The following is a 13934-nucleotide window of genomic DNA, read 5'->3' on the forward strand; positions in this document are numbered from 1 at the left end:
GTCCTCTGGCAGCCGAAGCGTTGTTTTAACTGTCTGACAAACCACACCCTTTCTCACTACCCTCCAGTATCTGACAGATTCTTAAGTTATTTCTTCATAAGTGGTTCTGGAGATCATCGCAAGCCGCGGTCAGAGCAGCTTCTAGCTTCAACAGGTATTTAAGTACTCTCTCATGCTGGAACCGTGTGACCTCATTAGCACTAATTCTGATCTCACTAGATTTCTCTGGATTTCTTCTCAAGTAGATCCAGTCATTCCTTCAGATCTGTCACTGAGGTCTCCAGTCTAGATAGGGATGCCTTGGTGTCTGAAAATGACCCTTGATATTCTTTTCTCAACTCTTTCAACTCACGTAATATCATGGCCATATCTTTCTCCTCCTCGCCTTTGCCAGCTTTGGCCTGTTCTAGCGCTAGCTGTATCTTGTTGTCTTTACTTTCTCTTTGTATTTCTTGTTTTCCAGTGTGTTTTGAAGTCCGAGACGCCATACTGGTATTCCTCTACTCTTTACTTGGCAAAAACATCTCTCATAGATGGCCAAAAGTAACTTAACAGCTATAATTCTTCGAGTTTCATGGGAGGGAATACGAGGCAGGTCAATACTGAATCATGGTGTCACGAGAAGTCTCTCTGCATATTTATTTACCTATCAATACAGTACGGAGTAGGTTCTTCCAACCCTTTGAGTCATGCCACCCCAGCAAACCTGATTAATCATAACCTAATCACGGAACAATTTACAATGACCAATTAACCTACCTGGCATGGCTTTGGACAGTGGGTGGAAACCGGAGAACCTGAGCATTCCACGGAGAGGACGTACAGAGACTCCTTCCAGAACGGCACCAGAATTGAACTCCGAACTTTGGAATGCCCTGAGCTGTAACAGCATTGCAGTAACTGCTACACTACAGTGGTGCATGCTAAACTGGTTTGATAATATTCAGCTTTCCTAAAAGGTCAGTTATTTCCACTTTTTTTCTCAGCAATATTTTTATTGGTTTTTAAATCAAGAAAGCATAGTTCAAAGGAGGTTTGTGCAGTACATAGCAAATTTAACAAATGTACAATTCACATCTATGAAAGAGATGCACCCATAGTACAATCATGCTTTGGTTGCCTCCCTGCCCCAACCTACCCCTTCCAATTCCCATCTGCAAGCCAACATTGTGTTAGCAAAAAGGGTTAAGCAGGACCTTTAACCCCACAGAGCTGCATTGGTATGGAGAAGGTTTATTTTCCTAACACATAAACTGTTTACACATCTGAATTTGTGGAATTTTACCAGAGAATGCTGAAAGTCAGGGAGTTATGTGCAGAGGAAAGGAAGAAGGGATGAACCTTTAGTTTGGCTGGGAATTCTGAAAATATTCAAGAAAGAGTCCCCATACCTTTTGGAACTTCCGAACTGAGAGTTAAATAATGGATCTTCTCAGGGTATAGACTAGACATGATGCCCCTAAGCCTCTGAGCATGGGTGGGTGGGGCAGCATTCCTCCACCTGAGCAAGACTACGCACCTGGCCGAAAAGGAAGCAAAAAACAGTATGCAACGTTTGGTCAGACTTAGGTGCCTGTCCCCCTCTCTGGAGGTGCTGAAAAGAGCAATCAAAGGGTTAGGTTCCAGATTGTAATTAAGTATTTGGGATAGAGTTTGAAAAACATCTCTCCAGTATTTTTCCAAGCTAGGGCACGTCCAATACACGTGAATAAGGGAAGCCTCGCCCCTTTTGCATTTGTCGCAGCAGGGATTAACATCTGGGTAAATGCAAGATAATTTAGTTTTAGGCATATGGACCCTGTGTACAACCTTGAACTGTAACAGGCAGTGGTGGGCACATAAAGAGGTTGAATTAACTAACTTGAGAACTGAATCCCATACATTGTCTAACAGTGAAAAATTTAAATCTTGTGTATTTCTTCAGGCACTTCAGTTAAAACCCTCAGATTAAAAACCATCTTTTAAAGCCATCAGATCTCAGCAATTTGTCAGACTTTAGCCTTGTCAGTTTCTTTAATACTTTATCCCTAATGACTGGAATTTTTAAACAGGTTCCTTCTCTTAACTCATCTGTTATCCTTACAATGCACTCCACATCAAAGGCTATGCAAAACATTAATTTAACAAATCTGTTACTTCTTTTATTTCTATTTATAGTTCACCAGCCTTGTTCTGTGGAAGTCCCACACATACCTTAGCTATCTTCTTGCTATTTATATATCCAGATAAACTTCAACTGTTTGTTTTGCTAACACAAATTTTCTCACAAAATATTTTTTTTCTCTGTTCCTAGAGGTTTTGCTTCTCAATGAAAACTTCACAGCTTTGATCCTAAAAACTTCCCAGATTTCTATCCACCAGCTACCATCACTTTATTTTATTCAGAGATACAGCACGAACAGGCTGTTCTGGTCCAACACACCACACCAAACATTAGCCTACTTATTTAACACTAGCCTAATCACAAGACAATTCATAATGACCAATTAACCTACTAACTGGTACATCTTTGGAATGTAGGAGGATACCGGAGCACCCAGAGGAAAGTCAAGCACTCAGAGGATTGATGTCCAAACTTCTTACAGAGGACACTGGAACTGAGCTCCAACCTGTAACCTAACCTCTTCGCTACAGTGACACCATATTATTATGCTTTATTTTTCATCTTAGCATTATCCTTGATTCCCTTTGTTAACCACACATTATGCTTTTTTTTCCTCTCTTGTGGAATTCCTGTATCTAATTAGGATGAATTTCTGCTGAGCTTCATGGACTGGCTATTTGAGGATCTGGTACTAGTCATTTGCTGACCAATCTCGTTGCTATTTTTCTAGTTCACCTTTGAAAATTCCCCCTTCATACCTTTACATTACCCTTGTTTAAATTGAAGACATTGTCTGTGATGTTCATCCTCAAACTGCATCTGAAAATGTCATATTATTCTTCAAGAGATCAAAGACGATATCCTGCAGACAATTCATGAAACTACTTCTTTTATTTCTTCTTTCAAATATGAATCTACTACTCGGCTGTGAGCCAATGGAACCTATGACTTACATTTTGATGGTGAGTTTTTGGGTCGATTGAGCAATCTGGTACTCTGCTGTTTCCAAGGGAGTTGATGAGATTTGGTGTGGAGATTGCAACTGGGAGGCCTGGAAGCTTGGAGACGGGGCACAAGTCCATGATCAACTTCTTCACTTCTCTGCAGTTGAGGTGTCGAGCAAAGTTGAAATCAACAAGAAAGAGAGTGGAGAATAGGTGGGTGTTTGTAGCTATCTGCCTGCAGTTGACTGATCTTCCTCTCCTTGCTAGCTGCTGTCAGAGGATAGTGCAGGAGTCTTTGGATCCACGCTGTAAGGATTGATCAGCAAGGTTCTGGGCCCATTTTGGGGGACTTTGAGGCTCAGGTTGCATGTGCTTCTGGATTTTGATTACTTTTTTGCTGTTTTTAAATGGTTAGATTGGGATGATCGATGTGAAGTGTGGCACTTCAGCGAAAAATGGCTCTGTGGCCTGCAGTGGGCTAGTGGCATGGTGCTGAACTGAACTAAACTGAATACCACTGGACTTTTTGTTTGGTGTTTGATATTCTACGTGCTGTTCGTTGGCTTTTTGCCATTTGCGCAATTTGTTTTCTTTTTGCTGGGTGTTTAATATTTTCTTGAACAGGCTCCAAGGTGTTTCTTTGTTTCATGGCTGCCTATGGGAGGACAAATCTCAAAGTTGGATTCTGTAGATGTACTTTGAATCGCTGAATTTTATGACCACTACCTCCAAGGGTAACTTAGGCCACAAAATGTCTACTTAATCTTCCTTATTATTCATGACCAAATCTAAGATTTGAACCAGCGTGGGTAATTTCACTCACCTCAACAATGAACTGATACCACAACCTCTCTAATCATTTTCAAGGATCCTACAACTCATGTTGTCAGCATTATTACACATTTTTTGTTCATTTGCACAGCTTGTCTTCTTTTGTACATTGGCTGTTTGTCAGTCATTATTTGTGTATAGTGCTTCCACTAATTTTATTATATTTTTTTGTTCTACTGTGAGTATGTGCAAGAAAATGAATTTCAGGGTAGTATATGGTAACATACAATATATGTACTTTGATAATAAATTTACTTCCAACTTTGAGCTAAAATACCTTGTTCCCAGGTTGGTTTGGTTACTTACTGCTCAGAGAAGCAATCCCAAATATACCCTACAAAATATTCTTCTAATTAATCAGACCATTCAATTACACATTATTTATATCCTGCAACAATCATTTCCCCAGCATTTTTCTTAGCCACAATGCCAATGGTACTTCCTTTGCATTCTAAAAATTCAGCTGATTTAACACCAACATAAATCCTTTCTGAGCATCATTTACTGCAATGATCAATCACATCTTCCAAAAAGAAACAATTCAGCAGTACTTATGGAGTCATCTTGCTACACTAGATTGAGGAAATAGGATAGAAAGGAAAAGACAAAAATTAAATAAATAGAAGGTAAGATCAAATGTACCTAGATGTATTTTCATAATCAGAACATAAGCAATTGCTATTAAACTCTTCTGATAGGGGTTTAAACCTAAATTTTTTTCTGTAACTTCGATTTGATGTGATATTGGAAAGGTAGATAAAGTAGCATTCAGAAAGTTTCTAAACTGTAAATATCTGAAAAAATATCTTTATCTACAGAGAAATGGGAGAAAATTCTTAAATTAGTTAATACTTCTTCAATGTGTGCCAGACACGCTTTGATACAATTTAAGGTGGTTCATATGTCCAAGGTTAAGTTAGCTCGTTTTTACCGTCATATAAATCCTGTTTGTGATAGATGTAATTCTGAAGTAGCTTCCTTGACACATATGTTCTGGTCTTGCCCTCGTCAAAGAAAATATTGGAAAGATATTTTTGATATTATTTCAGTAGTTCTGCGTGTTGATTTACAACCTCATCCTATTACTGCATTTTTTGGACTACCAGTGATAGACTCCAGCCATTTATCCTCATCAGCTTGCCGTTTAATTGCATTTGTGACATTAATAGCCAGAAGATCCATTTTACTTAAATGGAAAGATTCTAATCCCCCTACCACATTTCAATGGTTTTCCCAAACGACAGCATCTTTAAACTTGGAAAAAATTAGGAGCAGTACTATGGATCCTTCAGTTAAATTTGAAGAAACTTGGAGGCCATTTATTCAATATTTTCATATGATGTAGGTTGACCCTTTCTGAATTCCGTTCTTAGTAATTTTTTTGTTTATGTATAGAGGAGTGGAGTTAACGACAAATTATAATTTTAACCGATGAAACATGGCAGCCCAATCTTTGTTTTTTTTTTAAGTTTAGTTTTTCTTAGTTTAGGGTTTTTTCCCTCTTTTATAAATAACGTTTTCATGATTAATTACTAAGAGATTGGGAGGTTAAGCTCCATTTGTTATTTGAAATATATGTTTTTACACGTTAACATTATTAATGTAATCCCGATCTCTATGTACCATTATCAATATTGATATGTTTATTAATTTGAAATTTAATAAAAGGATTGAAAAAGAAGGTAAGACCAAAGAAATAAAACTGGATAAATACTTAAAAGATAGAAATGATGCATAATTATAATGATAAAACTTCAAACTAATTACCTGCAGGATACATTTCGGTTTGAAGCAAAGAAAAGGGATATGAAGATCTAAATCTGCTACTGGATAATGAGGACCTTCCCTTGAAGGCAACACAACCATCAGAGGATTCATATTAAATACCTGAGAGAAAAAATAAAAAGCTTCCAATTAGAAAAGTTACTTTAATTGGTCAAAAAAATGAAATATGGCATTCTGAATCAACAGTAAGGAAGATGGTGAACAAGGCAAATATACCTATAAAATGAAAAGACTCATTAATATAGAATGCTGTCAGACCATGAGTTAATGGAAACAAAGAATTTGTATTAATATCACTCATACACAGGGCAGTAGACGGAAAGTCTATGAGAACTGGGTACAATGACAGCAACTAAAACACATTTGGAAAGGTTCACAGTCAAAAAGATTTTAGAGAGATATGGGCCAAATGCAGGCAAATAGCTCAGGAAGATCTATACATCTGCTGTTCAGGTAGACCCTTTGTTTCTGCTTGTCCCTGCCCCACCAAAATTATATCTGCATAACTCAAGTTTTTTTTAATCCTCCCCCCCCCCCCCCCCCATTCAGTCCCTTCCGACCTACATCTGTGACACTTCACACACGCTTGATCTTTTCAATGACCAAATTCTCTGGCCCTGATCGTCTCATTTTCACTATAGATATCCAGTCCCTCCATCCTCCTTCAGGAGGGCCTTAAAGCTCTCTGCTTCTTTATAGACAACAGATGCAACAGTTCCCCTCCATCACTCTCCTGTCTGGCAGAACACCCTCATTTTTCCTTCAGCTCCTCCCACTTCCTTCAAACAAAAGCTGTAGCCATGGGCACTTGCATGGGTTCCAGCTATGCCTGCCTTTCTGTCAGCTACATGAAACAATCTATGTTCCAAGCCTACACCTGTATCGCTCAACTCTTCCTATGCTACATCCACGACTGCATTGATACTACTTCCTGCACCACCTGAGCTCACCGACTTCATCAACTTTGCCTCTAACCTCCACCCTGCCCTCAAACGTAATTGGTCCATTTCCAACACTTCCCTCCCCTTTCTCGATCTCTCTGTTATCACCTCAGGAGACAGTCTACCTACTGATATCTTTTATAAACCCATTACTTCTTACAGCTACCTCAACTATACCTCTTCACACCTTGTCAGCTGTGAAAATACAATCCCCTTCTCTCAGTTCCTCTGTCTCTGCCGCATCTGCTCTCAGGATGAGGTTTTTAATTCCAGTACTACTGAGGTGTCTACCTTCTTCAAAGAAGGGGCCTTCCTTTCCTCCACCATCAATACTGCCCTCACCTGTATCCCTTCTCATTCTTCCTCACCCCTTCCTCCTGCCACCCCAATACAGATAGGGTTCCTCGTCCTCAACTACCACCCTACTCCATGTCCAGCACATAATTCTCCATGACTTCTGCCGTCTCCAATGGGATCCCACTGCCAAGCATACCTTTCCCTACCCACTTTCCATAGGGATCACTCTACACGAATCTCTTGTCCACTTGTCCCTTCCTACTGATCTCCCTCATGGTACTTATCCCTGCAAATGGAACCAAGTGCCACACCAGTCCCTAAAACTCCTCACTCAATACCATTCAAGGCCCCAAACAGTCCTTCCGGGTGAGGCAACACTTCACCTGCAAGTCTGTTGGAGTAATCTACACTATCTAGTGCTCCCAGTGTGACCTCCTGTATATCGGTGAGACTCAATATAGATTGGGAGACTACTCCACCAGAAAAAGCTGGATCTCCTGGTAGTCACCCATTTCAATTCTACTTCCCATTCACATTCTGTCTTGTCAGTCCACGGCCTCTACTAATGCTGCGAAGAGGTTGGAGGAGCAAAATCTTATATTTTACTTGGATAGTCTCCAGTCTGATGGCATGAACATCGATTCCTCGAACTTCTGCTAATTGCCCCCCTTCACCATTCCCTATTCCTGTTTTCCTCTCTCACTTTATTTCCTTACCTGCCCATCACCTAGCCTTGGTGTTCCTCCTTCTTCCCTTTCTTCCATGGTCTCCTATCAGATTCCCCCTTCTCCAACCCTTTAGTTCTTTCACCAATCAACTTCCCAGATTTTTACTTCACCTTCCTCCTCCTCTCCCAGTTTCACCTATCATCTGCCAACTTGTACTTCTTCCCTTCCCCTCTATGGAGAGTGCAAGGCAGCTAGGATCAGAATGAGGAGAAATTTAAAAGTGTGGTGAATCCTTAAACGTATTTGGCAATCTGGCCTTCACAGAACACTGGATACCAGATTGCCAAATACATTTAAAAAGGAAATAGAAGATCTTAAACAAAAAGGCATCAAGGAGTGTGGAGGGGCGTGAAACAGGAATAAGGCGCTTTGATAAAGGCTCAGTTATCAAAGTATGGAATGGTATCAAAGGGCTAAATGCTCCAATATTTCTATGTTCTTATGCTGAAGGCACAATGTCTTACCAAATGGAGCATTCCAGGTGGTGGACTGGGCACCAAAGCTAATTTTGCTGCAAATTGTCTCACTTTATGATCAAAATCCAGCTCTTGACATGATTTCATATGCACCATCAGACTAAAAAAGATCACAGATCTTGTAAGCACAATATATTAAACAATGCAGTTCCTAACTTCTATTAAAAATATATAATTACAGGATGATTCTTGATTTGAAAAAACTAAAATTACTTACTTTTAGTTATTAGAACTATTTCTTCTTCTCATCCTATATCTCTAGGACTCCTGGCTTTCCTTACCAGTAAAATCAACTAACCCATGCAGCTTACAAGAGTAGGTAGGGGCTCTGCTTTGCATGAGCCAACTGATCATCTTCCAACTCTTCATTACCAATTATGCTCAAGTAAGAATTTACCCCATATTTGCCATAGCAAACCAGGCCATCAGGGCAGCATTTGTACCTTGTCACATCCACCAACTCTACCGCTGATCCAATGTATGAAAATTTGAAGCTCTCCAAAATATCCATTTACACAATTTCAGGAGCAGAGAAAAGATAAATGATTACCATCAACTTCAATTTCTGCATCACGTCAAAAACTTACTTGTAAAGCTATATGGCATTATTTCACCATCAAAAATAATTAAAATCAAAGTTCCTTAATAAACTATGGAGAAAACCCAGAACCACCTCCAGGGAATACTTAGAGATAAATGTCCCACATAATATTGTCCCTTCCTTAAATAATTCAATTGTAACAATGAAGTCACATTTATGTTTTGCTTGGAAACCATCCATAGATTCTGAAGTCATGTCTTAAAACAATTTGTGTGCCTTTCACAAAATCTACTCTTGTACTGGAACCCACCTGTAAGTACAAAAATAAAGCAGCCACGAGATTCAAGGATGTTATTGAAAATTTGAAGGCTTGGCCTTGGCTACAGAATGATATTGATGAACTAATAATTTAACAGAAGACATAATTTAACCCTAAAAAGTGTGCAATGATATATTTTGGAGGATGTACAACTAGGATATCAGAATATATCACAGGACCTGAGGAAAATCTGACAGAAGAACCTTAGTATATCTGTTTAAATATCGCTGAAGGAAACAGCACAGATAAATAAAGTGCTCAAGAAGGCATGCAGTACACTTGCCTTCATTAGAAGGGTACTGAATAGAACATCAGGGAATTTATGGTACATATGTAGGCTATACAACCACACAAGAAAATAGGAGCAGGACTAGGCCATCGGGACTTTCAAGTCTGCCTTATCATTTAAAATAATCACAGTTGATCATTGGTAGTTATTTCTCCACACTCCTCTGTTCATTATTCAATAAGCATTTACACACAGTCAGTTCATATGATTATAATGCTCCAGCTTTCACCACCCTCAAGAGAAAAGAATTCCAGAAATTCATTATCATTTGTGGCAAGGAAGTTCATTATCTCAAAATAATGACTCATCTTATTTTGTGGTGATGTCCTGTCATGTTCATTGTACTCCAGCTGGAGTACTGCTTGCAGTTTTTCTTCCCATACTAGGAGGGATGAGATGGCAGTAGAGAGGATATGAATATAGAACAGCACAGAATGGGGCTTTAGGCCCACAATGTTGTGCCAACTAATATAAATCTACACCAAGGTCAACCTAACTCTATCCTCCTACAGAGTCCATACCTCTTCATTTTTCTTGCATCCAAGTGCCTATCTAAGAGTCTCTTAAGTGCCCCTATTGTATTACTTGGCAGTGCATTCCAGGCACCCCTTACTTGTTGTTTTAAAAAAAGTACTACCTCTGGCAACTCCCCTTTATTTTCCTCCATTCACCTTAAACAGATGTCCTCAGGTATTGATCAGTTCCACCCTGGGGAAAAAGGTGCTGTTTTCACCCTTGTAAAAGGAGAGGCATTCTATCTATGCCTCTCATAATCTTATCATATATGTCCATCAAGTCACTTCTCATCCTCTGTTGGTCCAAACGAGTAGCTCAACCTTCCCTCATCAAATGTGTTCTCTAATCCATGCAGCATCTTGGTAAAGCTCATCTACACCCTCTCTAAAACTTCCACATCCTTCCTTTCATGGGGCATCCAGAAATGAACACAATAACTGCACCATGAATCCTATATTCACTCGGATGTCAACTTAGATGGGGTAGATAACGGTAAACTTTTCTCCACAGCAGAGGTGTCTATTGTCATAGGTTTAAGGGAGATTTGAGGAATATTGTTTCTCCCTGCAAATAAGGTGGTTGAAGTTTAAACTTCCATAAGGAGTGGTGGAGGTAGATAATCTCGATGTTCTACAAGTCTGTGGTGGCCAGTGCTATCACGTTTGCTGTTGTGTGCTGGGGCAGCAGGCTGAGCATAGCAGACACCAACAGAATCAACAAACTCATTCATAAGGCCAGTGATGTTGTGGGGGTGGAACTGGACTCTCTGACGGTGGTGTCAGAAAAGAGGATTCTGTCCAAATTGCATGCCATCTTGGACAGTGTCTCCCATCCACTCCATAATGTACTGGTTAGGCACAGGAGTACATTCAGCCAGAGACTCATTCCACCAAGATGCAAGACTGAGCGTCATAGGAAGTCATTCCTCCCTGTGGCCATCAAAGTACTAGTAGTACTACTACTACTACTACTACTACTACTGCTACTGCTACTACTACTACTACTGCTACTACTTCTACTACTACTACTGCTACTACTACTACTACTACTACTGCTACTACTACTACTACTACTACTGCTGCTACTACTACTACTACTGCTACTACTACTTGTTGTTGTTGTTGTTGTTGTTGTTGTTGTTGTTATTTTATTATTTATGGTTTTATACTGCTATATCTCTACGCTATTCTTGGTTGGTGCGACTGTAACGAAACCCAATTTCCCTCGGGATCAATAAAGTATGTCTGTCTGTCATACAATTTGACATTTTGATGAGCACTCAAAACCACATGGCATAGAAACTATGGCAAGTGCTGGAAAATGGGATTAGTACAAATAGACTAATGACTGGCATGGGCAAGGTGGTCCAAAGGGCCTGTTTTCTTGCTGTTTGACTATAACAGTAATAAAAAAAAACTTCTGGCATCTTCAACACTGTAACTAATACAACAGAATCATCTTCAGTTTAAGCTACAAGTTATTTTTTCTATATCACTAGCCACGCAAGATTTTTCAATAGGCAGTAGGTGCAGGAGTAGGCCATTTGGCCCTTCTAGCCAGCACCACCATTCACTGTGATCATGGCTCACCATTCACTGTGATCATGTGATAACCTCACATTTATCCACATTAAACTGCAGCTGTCATACATTTACCCACTCACCCAACCTGTCCAAGTCACCCTGCATTCTCATAACATCCTCCTGACATTTCACACTGCCACCCAGCTTTGTGTCATTAGCAAATTTGCTAATGTTACTTTTAATCCCTTCATCTAAATGATTAATGTATATTGTAAACAGCTGCGGTCTCAGCACCAAACCTTGCGGTACCCCACTGGTCACAGCCTGCCATTCCCAAAGGGACCCGTTAATCGCTACTCTTTGTTTCCTGTCAGCCAGCCAATTTTCAATCCATGTCAGTACTCTGGCCCCTATACCATGTGCCCTAATTTTGCCCACTAATCTCCTATGTGGGACTTTATCAAAAGCTTTCTGGAAGTCCAGGTACACTACATCCACTGGCTCTCCCTTGTCCATTTTCATAGTTACATCCTCAAAAAACTCCAGAAGAGTAGTCAAGCACGATTTTCCCTTCATAAATCCATGCTGACTCAGACTGATCCTTCTACTGCTATCCAAATATGTCGAAATTTCATCTTTTATAATTGACTCCAGCATCTTTCCCACCACTGATGTCAGGCTAACCGGTCTATAATTCTCTGTTTTCTCTCTCCCTCCTTTCTTGAAAAGTGGGACAATATTAGCCACCCTCCAATCAGCAGGAATTGTTCCTGAATCTATAGAACATTGGAAAATGATTACCAATGCGTCCACAATTTCTAGAGCCACCTCTTTAAGTACCCTGGGATGCAGACCATCAGGTCCCGGGGACTTATCAGCCTTCAGACTCAACAGTCTATCCAACACCGTTTCTTGCCTAATATAAATTTCCTTCAGTTCATCCTTTACCCTAGTTCCTTTGGCCACTATTACATCTGGGAGATTGTTTGTGTCTTCCCTAGTGAAGACAGATCCAAAGTACCTGTTCAACTTGTCTGCCATTTCCTTGTTCCCCATAATAAATTCACCCATTTCTGTCTTCAATGACCCAATTTTGGTTCTAACTATTTTTTTGCCATTCACATACCTAAAGAAGCTTTTACTATCCTCCTTTATATTCTTGGCTCGTTTACCTTCTTCCCTCATTTTTTTCTTGGTGTATTGCCTTTTTTGCTATCTTCTGTTGCTCTTCAAAAGCTTCCCAAGTCCTCCGGTTTCGTGCTCATCTTTGCTATGTTATACTTCTTCTCTTTTATTTTTATACTGCCCTTTACTTCCCTCGTCAGTCACGGCCGCCCTTTACTCCCCTTAGGATCTTTCTTCTTCTTTGGAATGAACCGATCCTGCACCTTCTGCATTATTCCCAGAAATACTTGCCATTGTTGTTCCACTGTCTTCCCTGCTAGGGCACTGTTCCATTGAACTTTGGCCAGCTCCTCCCTCATAGCTCCATGGTTCCCTTTGTTCAACTGTAATACTGGCACATCCGATTTTCCCTTCTCCTTCTCAAATTGTAGGTTACAACATATCACATTATGGTCACTACCTCCTAATGGTTCCTTTACCTCCAGGTCCCTGATCAAATCCGGTTCATTGCACAACACTAAATCTAGAAATGCCTTCTCCCTGGTAGGCTCCAGTACAAGCTGTTCCAAGAATCCATCTCGGAGGCACTCCACAAACTCCCTTTCTTGGGGTCCAGTACCATTCTGATTCTCGCAGTCTACCTGTGTGTTGAAATCCCCCATGACAACTGTATCATTATCTTTGCAAGAAATTTTTCAAGAAATTCAGAGAACAAATACATGCGTTGCTGAAAAATGTACTCTTAAAAAAAAACTTAAATCCTTCTATTGAAGGAGGTAGTTAAGAAAAGGATGCAAATTCCAGATGTCTTGAATAACCTAATACAGCCAGATACTGACCTCATTCAATCAAGATTTGACTGGCTTGAGCATATTGCAGGACAACCACTAAAAATCATGTAACACAACTAGCAGTTAAAGCGATGCAAGCTCACTTCAAGATAAAATTGCAACCATTTCTTCATGCTTACCTGGAAAGGCAATCCTTAAAGGCTGTATAATAAGGGAATTTGGATATCACACAGACACTGAAGGGAGCATAGAAATTAGGTATCTTTGGTTTGTGCATATTCAAATTTGCTAGTCCACATTGGAAACTATTTTCTTCCTGCAAATTACAAAAGCATTGTTAGTTTTAAGTGGTTATCAGCAATGAAATGTTTATTTTGCAAAAAAATTATAAATCTGAATTTATGAACTGAATAACCTACCAACCCATGTCAGAATGTTGTAACTTCCATTTACAGAAATCAAAAGATAAAAGCATTTCATGCCCAGAAAATTAATTTATGTAGAGCAATCTGATAATTTCTTCAGAAGCAACAAATGGAATAAAATAGGACTCACGACAAGATCCTTTGAATCTATGTAAAGGAAAGCCTAAGAAGAGAAGTGTGGAAACAAAGATATGGAAGGGTCGAAGACATATGACAGTTCAGTACAAAGGAAAGAAGATGAGTGTGACTTAATATTATACTGTTAAAGATTATACTCATACACTTACAATGTGTAAGTT

The 13934-nt window shown here is 39.6% G+C and overlaps 1 protein-coding gene across 6 annotated transcripts in view; it reads right to left on the reverse strand.

Annotated features, from left to right (window-relative positions):
• Positions 1-13934, reverse strand: part of dennd3a (DENN/MADD domain containing 3a) — a 132829-nt gene that overhangs the window by 69804 nt on the left and 49091 nt on the right. For 5 of the 6 annotated variants that reach the window (XM_059975688.1, XM_059975696.1, XM_059975704.1 and 2 more), the window contains exons 5-7: positions 13390-13526; positions 8095-8206; positions 5647-5766 (exon numbers count right to left, since the gene is read on the reverse strand). In XM_059975688.1, the coding sequence (XP_059831671.1) occupies positions 5647-5766; positions 8095-8206; positions 13390-13526 (369 nt within the window). Of the gene's footprint in view, positions 1-3057; positions 3657-5646; positions 5767-8094; positions 8207-13389; positions 13527-13934 lie in introns of those variants that run through there. The other variant, XM_059975729.1, reaches the window with a different exon arrangement.

This window comes from Hypanus sabinus, chromosome 1 (assembly GCF_030144855.1).
Source record: "Hypanus sabinus isolate sHypSab1 chromosome 1, sHypSab1.hap1, whole genome shotgun sequence".
NCBI classification, from domain to species: Eukaryota; Metazoa; Chordata; class Chondrichthyes; order Myliobatiformes; family Dasyatidae; genus Hypanus; species Hypanus sabinus.